Raw genomic sequence first — 18,080 nt, 5'->3', positions numbered from 1 at the left:
TATTTCAACATATATTTCAACATGCAGCTCCAGTACTTGTGTACTTATTTCTTGTTGTATATTTGCCATATTTTTTATATTTTAAACATCATCATATTTCGATTTCTGTAGATTGAATTGATTCATTTTCTTGTTTTTAAACCGTAATATATGAAGCATCAAGGTTTTTTTGGTTTTTATTCTGATTGGTCAGAAGGACTTTAGCAGTAATTGTAGCTGCCAGACAATTTACAAATGTATATAAATATGCAATGTGAATGTTTCTATAGTAACTACTCACACGAGGACTTGTATGGCAGATGCTCCATGTAATCGAAAAACGTATTAAGAAAAGTGATCCTTCATTAGCATAGGAATCTATTCATTCTTGTGGCAAAGCAGTCAGACTGTTCTTTTAATTGCACCACAATAGAATAGACAGAGGATATTAGATATTGCACTTTGTGTGCACTCTAACACTTTGACACTGTGTGCATTTCTCAGAAACATAGTGGGAAGTGAAGGAGCGTTTAAGTATGTTGTGTCGTTCTTTAATCAATACCAATTGAACGCAGTTGGAACTTGCTCTGGTGTGAGATACATGCAATTTTATTGTTATCGCACAGAACAGGAATGCAGTTTAGCATCTAGCAGAAGTACTTGTTTAATTATTTATTTATCACGTACCTACTGAGTAAATAACAGTATGGACGATAAATCATACTGTTTCTATTAAAACAGTATGATTTATCATCCATACTGTTTTTTACTGTTATTTAGTGTAATGCTCTGGCAACCAAACACATTCTATAAAACTGTGTACCTTAATTTTGTAGTACACAATGTGTTTGGTTGCCATAGCATTACATTTTTCCCATTACAAACCTGTTCCAGCATATGGCTTACACTGGTTGGAGTGGATGATCTTGGGTGGCCTGCTATAGAACACTGAACTCGAAACTATTGAACACCATTGGGATGAATTGAAATGTCGACTGCAGCCCAGGAACACAAATCTTTACAAGCACACTCCAGAATCTAGGGAAACATCCTCCCAGAAGAGTGGAGGTTACAATATTCATATTTCTATAAAAACACACTGGTGAATATTCTATACTTCTTAGATAATTCAACTTGAAACAAAGATCTATTAGTGCTTTTACCTGTAAGCTGATGTAATACATATAAAATACATATCCTCTAATTAGCGTTAAAGAAAAACTGAAAAGAAATAATCATTGTTTTTATGGCGGTATTTGAGTCAGAGCAATTAGTTCTTATAAAGCAATCGTTAATTTTTTATTGCTTTGGAATTTTATCGATGATAACTAAAACATTGGAAATATGAGAACACAGTAAAGAAAAAAAAGCAGCTCATGATGATGCACATATTCATGTCTTCTCTTGATAACAGTTCCAATGGCTTTTTTAAAAGTTGTTTTATCTTGCGTGTATATCTTCTTTTCTGTGCTTGTGGTCAGTGTCTGTGTAAGTTCACATGGGTTTGGGTTTTAGTTCAACTCTGTAGGTGTTCATTCAGCATTGGGGATTTTCCTCGGAGGCTTTGACATAAATAGAGATTTCTAATTTGTATTCCGCTGTTCGATATTGATTACGGCATGCTCGACTGTATTCCCATTTCTTCTTGCTGTTGCTCACAGACACAGTCTAAAGCAGTGTGAGCAATGGACAGGGCCTTTGAAAACAGGCGCATAAGAAATGCATCATCTCCACAAAGCCTTAACCATCAGCGTCTCCCCCTTTATTTTATTTCGATTGATTACTAGGAACATTTTTCAAATCGAGTGCGAGGATGCCTTGTCTTGTTCGCCAAAAAGACTGATTATGATTAGAATGCGTTTCATGGATTTGTACGTGTGCAAAGTGTCCTCTTTGTCCCTTTCACACATTTCGAGCAATTAAAAGTGAGTAAGGGGACATCACAATACCCTAATTGCTCCCTCGATCATACATCTTTCAGGACCTGGAAATCGATTGAAATCTGCCATCTTTAAGGGGGTACCAGGTCTTCAAATGGACCCTGAGGAATCAAAGAGAGCGGAGATCGGAAGATTCTAGATCACAGATAAAGTAAATCCTTCTTTCTGTAACGTCTTTGACATAAGCCCGTTTAAGCCTTTAAATGAGTAGCTTAAAACATTTAAATACACAATGCAGTAATAAGCACCACGGGTACAAAAAACGAATGGTTATAATTAGGATAAATAAACAATGGGCACAAATAGCAAGTGAAGCTTGAGCGAACAAGGATGTCTCATTTGGGGAATATGTTTGTTCTCGATTCTCCTGTCCTTTTCTACACATCCGTTCCTCGCTTCCCCGGGAAGGGAGGGGCTAAGGAGCGAGAACGGGAAGCATGGAAACTAAACGAGGAGGTGCAATTAAAGAAACGAGAAGCAATGTGTGAACGAACAAAGGCCTCTTTTGATGGAACGATCTCCATAAATCTCACTTTGCTCTTAGTGAGTCACATTTATTCAGCGTAAATGCTTGTCTCAATCAGATGAACAGGAATATAAAAAAAGTAAAATGGGACTGAAATTAAACTCCATTTCAAACGACTGTTACCAGTCATTAGATCATAATAAGCAAAGGTGTCTGAATCTCTTCAAAAAAAGAAAAAGAAATATTATTTATATATATATATATATATATATATATATATATATATATATATATATATATATATATATATATATATATATATATATGCTTTAATTTTCACATATACATTACAACACATTAAAATTCTTTCTTCACACATCCCAGCGATGTTAGGAAACTTGTGTCAGCCTTCCAGTTAGTAACCCAGAGCATTAACTAGTAAGCTTCCAGTTCCCCATACATATACATACATGCATACATACATACATGTGTGTGTATATATATATATATATATATATATATATATATATATATATATATATATATATATATATATATATATATATATATATATAAAGAGGATTGATCATCAGATTAGTTCTTTATTTCTTTATTTATCCATTCCCATCAGTCAGTACATTCAAGCGTGAAAGAGTTTCTCTACCTGAGATATTTTCACAAACCACAGCCAGATGCCAAATGCATTTATGCCTACAGCTTCCCGAGGAGCAATAACAACTGGTTTTGTTCTTTGATTAAATATTAAACAGTCATGCATTGCTCATGCACTTCATGCTTGAAAGATCGCACCAGTGAATAACCGGCATGCATTTAAATCAGCATCTTAAACGCGCCGGAGAACAGTCGGTTTAAACGCCGTTTCTTCTGCAAACAAAATGCCCACTTCCTCCACGTCTCTACAAATGAATGAAGTTGGAAAAGAAACAGCATTAATTAGATGATATCGAACTCCAATCGATAATCGTTAGATTGCTAACATATGTGTAATTATTTATCATTTTCATAAGGTACCATTATTAATATAACCCAAACTATATCTACAGCATCTCCTCAACAGAGGGTATAAATGTATTGATGTATGTAAGAACTGTATGTATTGATACATGAGGTACCCTGGATGGTTCCACAAGAACCATGAAGATGGATTTGGTCTGTAATTAGTTCCAATGGCTCGAGACTACAGTTGCTATAAACGGTTTTGCACTCAAATGTGGACAGCTGATGCATAAATGCATAAATGGCCATTCTGTGTCACCCAGATGTGGATGAGGTTCCGTTTTGAGTCCTGTTCCCCACAAGCATTCTTCCTCATAACATCTCAGGGAGTTTTTCCTTGCCATAAACAAAGTTTATTGGTCACAGTGTTTTGATGACAGAACTGAATAAAAAATGTAATCGAATTTTTAGACGTAACGAGTGCAGCTCAAGAGAATTATCGACCCCTACACTTTATTTAATGCAGAGTGTAAATGTCGAAAAGAAAGTGAAGGATTTTTTTTTTCACCTGTTATTATGATGTTAATACCTATAGCTTTAATTTTAATGGTAATGTTGTGATAAAAGCTTTTGCTAAAAATGTGTGTTTTTTGTTCTGTGGTAGTCCACATGGAGAATAGACACTTATTAAGATTTATAACACTATCCAAAAAAAATAAATATATATATATATATATATATATATATATATATATATATATATATATATATATATATATATATATATATATATATATATATTTATTTATTTATTAATTTTTTATTCATGTTTACTTAGTAACTGCCATGACAGTGCCATGGAGGATTTTCAAAACTGGCAACTGAAGAATTTGACAGAAATGATAAACAGCAGGTTAATAATGATTTATAATATTAAAAGCTGCAATACTATTCAAATATTGCTAATGAACAAATCGGGATGAGACATGGGCTTTTGTAGCAAATAGATATAGCAAATCCCTATTAGGTTAGCATTAGCTACTGCAGTATGACCTGTGTATCGGCGCGGACCAGAAAACCGAAAACCTCGGCTCCATAAAATAAAAAAGATTCACACAAAGATTACAAAGTCAATCCACTGGGATTCATTGTCAATTTTTTTTTACCTAGCCCTAGCCTTCGCTAGTAGCCTTCAGTGGCAATGAGCTATCTTTGAGCCATCAGTGAAGTCATAATGAATGCTTTCTGCTTTCTATTGTAGCTTGCTAAACCTCTCGCATTTCTAGTCCTTCTTTGTTCTTTATTTCTGCTTTATGGTTTCAAAATAAATTTTCTATTGTTTATTGAACTTATAAAATGTAGATATTTGTTTTGGCTCAAAGAGAATTGCAAAGTCTTCTGACTGATGTGAGTGCTTTTGTGTAGCTAGTGTGTACTAGAAGTAACATTAAGCATGAGCGAGTTAAGATGATTAGCGGGTAGCGGGGTAGCTAAAAGATGACACCGCTGCTATTTCAGGATCATGCTTTAATGTTATTCTTTTGCTTCTGTGTACACCTGGAATACCGAGCCGTCCTTTTAACTAAGAATGCTGCAGCGTTGTTAGCGGAGATAACAAAAAAGGCCGATTCGAATCCATCCATCCAACAACATTAATTGGCCATTTGCGAGGCCAGCACTGACCTAGTTGTAATTGTGGTCAGTCATTTGTCTGCTGTTGGTCGCCTCGGTGCTCTCGTGTATGTTTGCAATGCAGTTATTGATCGGCACGCTTCCTCTCTATTACCAGGGAAGAAAAGATAATAGCGTCATATTGCAATCAAAGATGAATCGATAGTGGGTCTTAAAACCGCATGGATGACGAGATTCCTTCGGTTATCTCAAATTACATTAAAAGTTTCCCTGCATGCTATTTGATAATAGTGACTCATGTGCATGATTAAATGAACAGCAGTCCGGCTATTATTGTAACAGTAAATCCAATCTTTCTCCTTGAAAAGAAGCCTACAGTGATTAAGTTTTGTCTAAGACTTTACTTGCAACGTAATGAGGCTTAGGTTAAGGCTTGATAAATAGACAGCACACTCCAGTGTCCACTAGTTATGGGAAGATAGAATCATTTTAGTGACTTGGTTCTTTGAATCACATTCATCAAAATGAACAAATCTTTTTTTTTGTCATTTTGTTCATTTCGTTCCTTTGATCAGAAATCAAATACGCAAACTTTGACTATAGTTCCAATAATGTATATATGCATATATAACTGCATTGCGTATATATATATATATATATATATATATATATATATATATATATATATGGGAGGAGTCTCGTGACAAAAAACAAACGACTCACACTAGAAGAGTCGAGAGATAAACTACTCAATTCTTGTTTTCTGTACATAACCTCCGCAGATTTTGCAAAACTTTGCTTATGCGCGTCCAGTAGAAAATGAATGAATCACTCTTTGAGACTACTCGTTCTTCCAAGTCACATTGAAGACTCGTTCAAAATGAACGAATAGTTCATGAACGACCCATGGACATTATGTTGCACCCTGATGCTACAGTCGTAAAAATTTTATATATATATATATATATATATATATATATATATATATATATATATATATATATATATATATATAATCTTTTTTATTACCTACACTCGGTTCCCCATAATGACAAAGTGACAACAGAAATCTAGAAATGTTTGTCAATTTTATAAAAAAAAATATATACATTTTTATATCACATGTACATAAGATTCCCGTGGGCTCACCACCTGCAGGAGGGACCGTAAGGGACGGTGCTGTGAGGATTGGGCAGCAGTCGAAGGCGGGGGTCTGCTTAGACTGCTGCCCCCGCGACCCGAATTACGGATAAGCGGGAGAAAATGAATGAATGAATGAATGAATGTACATAAGAATTTAAGTAGACAATTTCAGTCTATAATTTTGCACTCTTTTAGCGCGATAATCATATTACAGTTTTTCTCAAATGCTAAAACACATTTCACAAACGTTTCCTCCATGTTCCCCAATACACAACACCCTTTTCTAAAGCTACATAAACACAACCACACCTTCTCACTTCAAAAGCTCAAACTTTCACACCAAAAGAGCAGCTCGAAGCTTTCAAAAATGTAAACACTATATACATCATTACACACTACAGCAAAACAATTGAAAACACAATGCTCAATTTGTGAGAAGGTTCTTTGTTTTATAACTGCCCATGCATATTTTTGAAACTTCACAGTAATGGATGTTCTTAGATCTCTGCAGACGATTAGGCATTTAGATTTGAGAGTTTCATATGAAGAGTATAAATCTATAGTAAATTCTGCATGTACTCTACTGTAACACAACTCAATGCCAAAACAGAATCTATTGCACACAACCGTACTCTTGAAAACATGATCAGGGTGTGAAGTTTTTTTTATTTACTTTATTCACACCACACACACACACTACAATCACTGTGCGGCATCATGTCGCTGAGCTGCATCGGGCCACATCACCTCATCCACATCGCAGGCTATATTGTCTCTTTCCAGGCACAGCAGGAAAAAACGCCCTGGAATGGCGAATCCATCCTTGGAAGGCCTCCACTGGGATGTCAACACAGGCCAGCTCCATTGCCCTTAGGAGGTCCTCTCTAGTGTATAGTTGTCTGTCATAAACCTTTCATCTCCATGATGAGAAGAACTCGTCTATAGGGTTCAGGAAAGGGGAGTAGGGTGGCAGACAAACGTTTAAAAAGTAGTTACTGTTGGTGGTGAACCACTCTCTGATTTGGGTTGTTTTGTGGAAGCGTACATTGTCCCAAATGATCAAATAAATTTGATGTGCGGGCCCAGGATGGTGTTGTTGGCGGTCCAGGAGGATGTCTTTTAGCTCCTCAAGAAGGTGAGGAGACGTTGGGTGTTGTAAGACCCAAGGACAGCATGGTAGACAAGCCCCTCCAAACCCATGGCTGCACAAAGAGTAATATTACCCCCCTGTTGGCCAGGAACCTCAGTGATGGTTCTTTGGCCAATAATGTTACGGCCTCTTTGCCTTCGTTTCTGCAGGTTGAAGCCAGGCTTATCCAGGAAGAGGTACTCATGAGGTCTGGCCATCGTGTCCAACTGTAATATCCTCTGTGAAAATGTGAAAGTGCACAGGTGTTCAGAACAACAGTCAATCAGGTAGCACAGTATTGTCCAGAAGTAATGTAGGCCACTGAGCAACACGGTATGTCCACTAACTGTACTGTGAACATGGATGTATACTTACTTGCACATACTCGTAACGTAGGTCTTTGTGTCGTGCAGAGTTGCGCTCAAAGGGAACCCTATAGACCTGTTTCATCCGCATCTTTTGGCGCCTGAGAACTCGGTCTATTGTGGCCAAGCTGACATCATCAATGCTCTCAAAGTTGACATTATCGGTAATGACTTTGTCTCTGATCTCCCGGAGTCTGATGAGGTTGTTCTCACGAACCATATCCACAATGAGGGTTTCTTGTGCCGCTGTAAATATGGCAACCCTCCCACCTCTATGTGGCATTCTTTCAACTCTATAGAAAGAAACATGTGTTGTCAGTTTTACAATACAGTAACAACTGATTTGAAACCAATAGACTACTTTCACAGGCTTGTAAAATTGTATTGTGACAAAGAAAGCAATAGAGTACAATACCTGTTGTGTTGTCTGAATGCCCTGATAATGGTGGCCACGGTGAACCTACTCAGGTTTGGACGGACTCGTAGTCCTGCTTCAGCCATTGTCATGCCATGGACAATGACATGGTCAATGACTGTTGCTCGCATCTCGTCCGTAATGATGGTGCGAGGTTGTCTTGCTCTCCCTCCTGGACCTTCTCCTCTCCCTTGTTGGCCTGCTCCTCTTCCTCCTCTGATTTGAACTCCTCTTCCTCGTTGGCCTGCTCCTCTTCCTTCTCTGATTTGAACTCCTCTTCCTCGTTGGCCTGCTCCTCTTCTTCCATTGCCAGCTCTTCTCCCTCCTCTGACTCGAATTCCTCTTCCCCTGACTCTGCCTTCATCCACTGTGTTTGTTTGGAATCTTCAGCAAACTGTGCACTCTGAACTTGCTTTTGTACATGTGGTCACAGCATTAGCAACAAGTGTCTTCAATTTTGAGTCGTTGTGTGTAATGAATGACGCCAGGTGTGTTCATTGTGTTCAAATATTGCTGACTGTGGCAAGCATTTTGCATCACATGAGCTTTCATTTGAGAATATGCAAAGGAAGTTCTTTTGCAACTTGTGTTTTACCAAAGAAAAATGTGTTAAGATTTATGAGAATGGAGGATTGTGTTTTGTGAATTGTGTCTTCATGTGAAATGTATTTATGATATTGGAAAATGATGGCTAGATTTAGTAAATGTGTTTAGACAACTGGTCATTTGGTTTAGAGGATTGGCTTTTGTGTTTTAGCATTTGAGAAAAACTGTAATAGATGTTACACGTGCACTAACTGCCTGTCAATCAATTCAAATATTTAATTGTGATTAATCGTACGATTGTCATGAGTGATTAATTGCAACTTAATAGCACATTTCTATTTGTTTTGAATGTACCTTAAATTAATACTTTTAAAGTTTTTAATACTCTATTCAGCATGGGCATGGATAAATATGGATCTTTATGCAAATGTATGTTTATTATTAGTGAAACCAAACTCAATGTGGAGCATGAAGAAAAAATATTCTTGTAAATGTATTAAAGTAATTATGGTGTTTTGAATTAAGTCAATCATCAAGACACCAAATGGAACATTTGCTATGTTTCCACCCGGATGGTTTTAATTGCCGGATGTGTGCATCATTGCGGATTTTGGTGCTTAATTTGAGGCTTGGTTATTTTTATACTTTATATCTGAGTAAAGAAAGGACATCATAAATAAATTTGTGTGCCATTGAAGGTTTTAATTTTGCCTCTTTTGTATTTATTTATATAGTTTATAAAAAATGCACACTGCATTAATCTTGCGTTAATAAAATCAGTGCCGTTAAAATAGAATTTGTGTTAACACATTGTTAATGAGTTATTTTGACAGCGTTTTACCCGTAATTTGCAGTTGGAGACTAACCTACCTACACATTTGCATACTAACCTACTAGACTAGTCACACACACTAGCTTTCACTATACTAATGCACTTGCATATCCTAGCTCACTTTACCTTCTTACATATATGTATACTAACTGACTAGTTGACTAACTGACTTCCTTTCAAGCCTACCAGCATACTAACTACTAACCAACTAGTGTGCACGTATACGTACCTAAATACTTGTTAACTAGTCAACTTGTGTACAAGCATACTTGTGCACTTGCAAATACTAACCAACCTATGCACATATATACTAACCTAATATCACACTTGTTTCCTTGCATACTTGCATGCTTGTCTAGCTAATTAATTCAATTGCATATGAGAATACCTTCAAATCACATACTAACCTGCTCACATGCTAATCTACTAGTACTTGCATACTAGCCTATTGCATAGTTGTTGTTTATATATATATATATATATATATACACACACACACACACACACACACACACACACACACACACACACACACACTACCTTATACTACCTTGCATTTGTATATATTTGCTTATCGAATGCTTACCTACACACACTGACCTACTTGCAGGCAACTTGTATTCTATCATAGTTTCGATTATTGAATCCTCTTGAATATTAAAATGCTTGCAACAGGATTTGACAGAAATTTTCTTTAACCCACGATAATTGCAATCAGTTCTGCTTATGGACTTCAAAACTATCCTACTTGACAACTACATATTAGACCTCTTATGCACTTGCATATCCCATCTTACTTACAGTATACATTAACCTGCTTATACACATACATACTTACTATTTCATTATTTTCCTCAAAATTCTACCAAAAATACAGCATAATGACAACATGAACGAAGTTGAAGTTGTTTGAAATCTTTGCAAATTGATTACAAAAGCAAGACGAGAAAAAAAAAATGCGTATGCACATAAGTATCCACAGCCTTTGCCATAACACTCAAAATTGAGCTCAGATGCATCCTGTTTCCACTGATTATCCTTGAGATGTTTCCACAACTTGATTGGAGTCCACCTGTGGTAAATTCAGTTGATTGGACATGATTTGGAAAGGCACACACCTGTCTATATAAGGTCTCACAGTTAACAGTGCATGTCAGAGCACAAACAAAACCATGATGTCCAAGGAATTGTCCGTAAGACAGGATTGTTTCAAGGCACAGATCTGGGAAAGGGTAGAGAAAATATTGTGCAGCATTGAAGGTCCCAATGAGCACAGTAGGCTCCATCATTCGTGATTGGAAGAATTTTTGAACCACCAGGACTCTTCCTAGAGCGTGCCGCCCGGGCAAACTGAGCGATTGGGAAAGAGTTGATCAAGAACACAATGGTCACCCTGAAAGAGCCCCGGCATTTCTTTGTGAAGAGTGGAGAACCTTCCAGAAGAGCCATTCCTGCAGCATTCCACCAATCAGGCCTATATGGTAGAGTTGCCAGATGGAAGCCACTCCTTAGTAAAAGGCACCTGAAGGACTTTCAAAATGAACTTTTTAACCTGAAGGGAAGCGTCATGTCTGGAGGAAACCAGGCACCACTAATCACCTGGCCGATACCATCCCTACAGTGAAGCATGGTGGTGGCAGCATCGTGCTGTGGGGACGTTTTTCAGCGACAGGAATTAGGAGACTAGTCAGGATCAAGGGAAAGATGAATGCAGCAATGTACAGAGACATCCTCGATGAAAACATGTTCCACAGCGCTCTGGACCTCAGATTGGGGTGACTTCATCTTCCAACAGGAAAATGACACTAATCACACAGCCAAGATAACAAAGGAGTGGCTACGGGACAAATCTGTGAATGTCCTTGAGTGGCCCAGCCAGAGACCAGACTTGAACCCGATTGAACATCTCTGCAAAGATCTGAAAATGGCTGTGCACCGACGCTCCCCATCCTATCCGATGGAGAGGTTCTGCAGAAGAGAATGGTGGAAGCTGCCAAAATAAATAGGTGTGCCAAGCATCATACTCAAAAAATCTTTAGACTGTAATTGGGGCCAAAGGTGCTTAAACAAAGTATTGAGCAAAGACTGTAAATACTTCGAAAAAGAATTTCAAACAAACTTCTTTAACATTGCCACTATGGGACATTGTTTATAGAAGTTTGAGGCAAATAGTGAATTTAATCCATTTTGGAATAACAAAATGTGGATACTTTCCAGATGCACTGTATGCACTTGCATACTAAAGTACTCATGCACATACACCGACAAAGCATTACTTTATGGCCACCGATCAGGCATAACATTATGACCAACTGCCTAATATTGTGTTGGTCCCCCTTTTGCTTTCAAAACAGTCCTTATTCGTTAAACATTAACAGCATTAACTCCTTCAGCAATTTTAACTACTGTAGCTTGTCTGTTGGATCGTAAAACACAGGCCAGCCTTCACTCCCCATGTGCATCAGTGAGCCTTAATCAAATTCCCAAACTTGCCCATTTTTCCTACTTATAACACATTCACTTTGTGGACAAAATGTTCACTTGCTTCCTAATAAATCCCACCGACTAACAGGTGCCATGATGAAGAGATAATCAGTGTTATTCACTTTACCTGTCATGTCATACTGTTATGCCTGATCAGTGTATATACTAATTTACGTATATCCTAATAGATATATTAAATCTCATTCTTGCTTCCTTGCCTTCTTGCATGTTAGCATACTTGTGCACTTGGATTCTAGCCTAAATATGCACTAGAGTACATGCTTGTTTAGTAGCATTTGACAGATGCACTAGCCATAATGCAAGCTCGCATGCTAATGATAGATGTGGCTTTCATCTCTGTGGCACAATCAAACAAGCCCAAGTGATGACTTTCACATGAGCACTCGTATGCTAGCATGTTTTTTTCACGTGCTTGCTTACTTGCACACGTTCCCCTAATGGGCCGCTGTTCGACTGGGGATTTAATTCATTTGCTTGTTTGATGAAGCAGTAATTCCATTCATGAGGCTCATGCAGTTTTTAATTTATCCATAGCCAAATTATTCCATTGGCACGGCGCTTTTCGCTTTTCTTTCGCTGTCATTATCTAAATGATTATTTTGACTTTTTTTGTGCGCTTTCTCCGGCTTTTATTTTATGTCATTTGAATTCATTAGCGAACCGTCCCTAGTCAAACATTCCACACAGAGAGGATAAAACATGTCTGGGTGCTATGTGTGTATGCTTTCATTCTTTCAATACATTTCTTTTTATTAACACTCATTTCCAGTTTTCTATTGAGTCTCAATGCAGTAACAGAGAAGTAAGCGTCTGTCAAAAAGACACGTTATAGCAAATAGGGCAAACGTTCAATCTGATATTATGGAGTAAGAAAAGCTCTGCAGGTTACAGGAGGCTGGTTGCAACAGAGCAACGGTGCATGAAGCAAAAATACATTTTAAACCAGCACTATGGTTAAAAAAGACCAGCGGGAAATTGAAAAATTGCACCTATCAATAAGGATGTCAAGATTTGATTGCTGCATTTGATTACACCCCCACTCACCCCCCACACCAACTTTCTTCGGTCGAAACACCCAATTCCATAGTAAAACTGTACCTTCTCACTGAACATGACTTCTTATTGTGCTTATCTCTATTGTGTTATATGCACTAGATGTTTTTGTGTAGGAGCATAGAGAAGCCATGTTAGGCCGAGCCTCTGCTTAATGAGGCTATCCTGTGTCTCTTCACCGTTATAACGCTGAAGAACATTACCAAGACCTGCATTTTCTTCTGGATCTAATTAAAGGGTAAAACCAGGCACTGGAAATATGCACCCGTGAAATTTGACTACTGAGCGGAAACAGTGTTATATAACGGACGTCTCTTTTTCTTTTTTTTTGTCTTATGGTGTGACAAAAAGTGGAACAAAAAATTCTAATGATACCAACATTGAGCTTTAAGTGCTACAGTTTATAATGCTTTATGATGATCTTGTCAGCCTTTTCACGTTTTGTGCTCACCTTTTTTTTTTTTGTACGAGAGTTAATCATAAAGGCTTAGGGACCATAAATCTTCCTCGTAGCCCGTGGAGCCGGGAGATGACTGGAACAATGGCACAAATCAATGATTCCACAAGCACGTGTAAGATTGTCTTTTATCATAGGCCTTCATCGTTTTCTCCTGCCACCTAACTTTAGCAGCTTTCAGTAATGAGCTTGTCGGCCGCCGATGAGGTATGAGTTTTTGAATTAAAATTACTTCTCCCCTTTGATCCCCGAGCCCTGTGCATGGCATGGAAATAAAATCTGCCATCTCACATTAGGAATCTCGGTTTCTTTCTTTCTTTTTTTTTTTTTTGCAACCCTCACTTCTCTATCACACCTTGTGCTTTAGCGTTTTTGCTCTCTTGGCTTTTTGAGTCTGTCTACAAACAGATGGGGAAAGTTCTGCTTTAAAAAGTTGATGTTCACCACGCGGCCTGACAGCGGAGGCGTCTTATGGCGTTATCATATAGTGGTTGTTTCTCTGTGTTGTGGCGACAACTACACCGGTTTGAAGCCGAGCCATGGTATGCCCTTTCCCACACTTTAGGGGAAGTGGAAACTTAGTGGTAAAGGCTCTGGGTTCCAGTTTGAATGGTTGTGAATTCAATTACCAAAGTACAACTCTTAGATCCTTAACCTTTAGTTCATCTGTTTATTTATATTTTGTTTATTAGGCAATTCGGTTGCAGCCTGTCACATACACTATATTGCCGAACGTTTACAGACACCTGATCGTAAGTATGTTATGTGCTTTTTGAGCATCGCATTCCACATTTAGTCGCAATTTGCTCTTATAATTCCCTCCACTCTTCTGGGAAGATGTTCCACTCGATTATGTAGTGTGCTTGTGGACATTTGTATTCATCGGCCACGTTGTGAGATCACAACTCAATAGCAGGAGATCTTTCACTTCAACCCATACAAAGCTTATGTTCATGGAGCTGGCTTTGTGCACAGTTATAAAAGTTCTAAAATAATATTGCCTGTATAAGTTAGTTCCTAATGAGCGAGCCAATGGCGACTGTGGCAAGGAAAAACTCCCTGAGATGGTATGAGGAGAGGAACCAGACTCAAAAGGGAACCCATCCTTATCTGAGTGGCTCTGAATGTCCATTCATTGTAATAACATAGTTTAGTTGTGTAGTAATAGGTGTGCAAATGCAGATCTATTCATGCAAACTGTCCCGAGCCACTGTTGTAGACTGTTGCTATTAATTACAGTCCAGATCAATCCTCAAAGTTCTTGAGTAGGTCAGCAGCTTAAAGGATCTTTAGGCTGTAGATGTGGAACCATCCAGAGCTGCACAGAGTGGTCTCAATTGAGCAGGTCTCCATACAGAGGTAGGCTGTCAGGATGAACCAGGCAGATCCGAAGAGAAGAAAGGACAGAAACACTGTTCACTGGAATCTCAGGGGCGTGTTTACTTGACATAGAGAGAGAGAGAGAGAGAGAGAGAGAGAGAGAGAGAGAGAGAGAGAGAGAGAGAGAGAGAGAAAAGAAGGGTGACAGGAAGAGAAAAAATAAAGGTTGTTAAGCATTCTCATTGTTTAAGTGTTTAAGGACACTTTACACTGTGATTAGGGTGTAAATTGGGGCTCTGTAAAGGAAAGATCTAAGACCTTAGGAAGACCTACTGACAAAATGCTTGACTAAATAATTGTGTTTCTTAAAATCATCTGACAGAATGCTCTGGGCTTTACCCAAAACCCTTCTATGAAATAACTCAGTCATTGTCCTCTGTGCTATCATGGCTGACCCTGTGCCCTGACCCCAGCTTTCTAACTTCGCAAATAAACCATTTTACTGTACTGTGTCTTTACTCAAATTAGAATGATTAATAACCTGTGCAAAGTAAATGTGAATTGCTTTTATACAAAATTTTTATACAAAAGGCAATAGATAACTAAATATGGTTAATTACAAATCCATGGGCGTTTCAATTGAGAATGATTTTCCAGTTGTATTGCGGGATCACACCTAGCCTTTGGATCCTCATACTATCATTTGATGGCATTTGACGAAAATGTTAGTACTATTGGACTTACTATGTACAGTCATGCTGTAGAAATGGTTTAGAATCCACTTTCAGGTGACAGCCAGATAAGGGTTGCTTGTCTGGTTCCATTCAAGGCTCCTTTCTCATGATATCTTACCCTTTTTCTTTCTTCATTAGGGATCTTCATTCAGATCTACACACAGATTTCTGTGACAATCATGCCTATTGAACGTACTTTACATGTAGAGTATAAAGATATTTGGAGTCCAAGTCCTAGTCTGGCTTGAGGTTTTTATAAACAAGTGTGTGTAAATGTACCTGTTAGTATTAAGGTGAGCCTCACACTAGTTCTCTAAACAGACATTCCTATGTTGTCTGTTCAGACTCTATTGAATCTTTAAGATGCTGTAAGCTAATAGAATGTCTTTGTCTTGGCTCACACATCTCTGGTTCTTCTTATTTAGTCAAAAAAGGCTTTAGCCCAGTTTTTTTCCAATCTGTGTATATACTTGTCTGTTATCTGCATTAATCTGAAGAACGTATGCACCATTCTGTGTGCTGTGTGATTCTTCCTTGATCAGAAAAGACATCACGGGCATTGTGGATCACATGGGAAACCTCTCCAAGAATGTCTTTTTTGTTCGGGCATGTTAAAAATCGAATAGTACCTCTTGAGAAAAATGGAGGAGGAAAAAGTTCAAGGAAATTGCATTATGAACAAAGAGTCAACAATGATTTAGGAACAGTCATTTTTGCATTCTAGTCTTCATCAGTGAACTTCTACAAAATAGACTTTGTGATGGTTTCACAATTGTGCCTTTTGGCCATCCACTGACCATCCAGTCAAAGGATGTGAAAATGCTGAGGTGATTAGATGCCTTCCAGAGGGCCTCGAAATCAGCATATCACAATCAGATTGGTTAAGGACAGATTTAAGCAACATGGATTGTAAGACGCAGGTAGGACTTCTCTGAAGGCCTCACCCTTCCCTGTGACCCTGCGACACTTGACGTGACGGCTGAAATCTGGTTGGATAGAAACTGCAACCTAAAGTTACACTCGGATGCACTTGCACCCACTACGAAATGAAGAGAATAGACAATTAATGCATATTCATGGACAAAAATATCTTATAGCATAAGTCAGTGGTTCTGATGGAGTTTAGACCAGCAGAGTAGCACTTGTGAATTTTGAAGTTAATTGAACTCAAAAAATAACCCCCGACAATTTACATTTGAAATGCAAGCAAACTAATGGTGCCTGCTATTAAATGATTAAACCTACAGGTTTAAAGTGCCAACACCGCTGCTGTTTTTGGCATTTGCATATTTATCACTAAAGTGATATATTTATATATCAACGAGGTAGATCTGTCTAATGGATCCGAAATGAATTATGAAACAGACACACACGTACAGTTAAGTTGCTTAAGTGTAAGAGCAAGTAAACAGATTGAAGAGGCCTCAAGCTGAGCTTCTGTCTAATCACAGTGAGTCACTGATGCATTTCAGTTTCCAGAGTCTATCAGAGCTTTGGCTTCCTTGGCACTCGAGAACGAGCTGTTGTTCAAACACACCTCTCACTTTACTGCATATAACCGAGTTACCTGAGTAACTCTGAAAGGGCGACAATATACGCAGCCTCCCCTGTCTCACATGTTTCTCATTATGCTGACATGATGATGGAGCAGGCACTTAGCAGCCGAACGCTCTCGGTGGGACGTCACGCCAGTCGTATGTACTTCAGCTGTCTCGCTCGCTTTCGCTTTACAGATACGATTTGCCTCAGTCTGGCATTGCTACTTGATTTGATTTGTTAATATGCTAATGACAGAGAGTCTCAGTGCTTCAGAACAATAGGGCCCCCATCGATCCTGCCGGTGCTCAGGATGTTTAATTAATGTGAGTTATTACTGCGCCCATGTGCTTATCTCAGCAAATGTTGATTTTTAGATGCTTAAAACTGTAATGGCTGAGACAAAGAAAGCTCAGAAGAAGATAAAAAACACGAGACAGACCTTTTTTGAGACAGAAGGCAGCATTTTTCTAGACTCCGAATGCTAAGCAACTATCAGAGAAATGCGAATGGGCTTTGTAGCATAAATAGAGATGCCTCAGATTTAAGATTAGAGTTGCTATTGAACTTCACTCTCACTCAGAAAGGAAATGCTGCTTTCAGCCGGTTTCCCATTTCTGGGAAATACACGCAGAACACAATCAAATTAGGATAGCACATGGATACGGAATGGCTTCTCAACCTGACCTTGGATAATAAGGAGCATTGTACTAGGGGTAGAACAATACAGTGTATTTTTTCATGTCATTTTGTCTCTCAAGTTGATCAGTTAGCATATCAAACATTGCGTCGGACACACTGGTTATTTGTTGTAAAGAAATATCCTTGGGGTGTAGTAAACATCAAAATGTAATTAATGGTAATCTGTGGCACACTTCCAAGTGTTATAAAGTGGCTAAGTGTTCATCTCAGTTTGTTCTGATTATGCTGTTGTTCATGAGCAATGTAGCATATTAGAGCGCTAGGCTACTAGTCATCACTGATACCACTGCATACATGATTTAGGTCAAAAATCTTCTCATACATTTTCTCACTTTTTGTATCTCTGTCTTTCCCTGTTTTTCTCGATTA

General features: G+C 38.2%; 2 protein-coding genes across 6 annotated transcripts in view; one reads left to right on the top strand and one right to left on the bottom strand.

Moving 5' to 3' along the window:
- shisa6 (shisa family member 6) overlaps window positions 1–18,080 on the top strand; it is a 66,019-nt gene that overhangs the window by 23,213 nt on the left and 24,726 nt on the right. The gene's annotated exons all lie outside the window — the stretch shown is intronic.
- Window positions 7,237–8,609, bottom strand: LOC310734902 (uncharacterized protein; the record flags this gene model as incomplete). The annotated part of the gene is made up of 3 exons (XM_083557375.1): window positions 8,027–8,609; window positions 7,622–7,904; window positions 7,237–7,485 (listed from the first exon to the last, which is right to left on the bottom strand). The coding sequence occupies exons 1-3, from the start codon at window positions 8,155–8,157 to the stop codon at window positions 7,237–7,239; spliced, it is 663 nt and encodes a 220-aa protein (XP_083413501.1). The 5' UTR covers window positions 8,158–8,609.

The sequence above is a fragment of the Silurus aristotelis genome (genome assembly GCF_946808225.1).
Source record: "Silurus aristotelis genome assembly, chromosome: 12".
NCBI classification, from domain to species: Eukaryota; Metazoa; Chordata; class Actinopteri; order Siluriformes; family Siluridae; genus Silurus; species Silurus aristotelis.
Note: the sequence above shows the minus strand (reverse complement) of the source record. Positions and strands in the feature narration are given on the sequence as shown.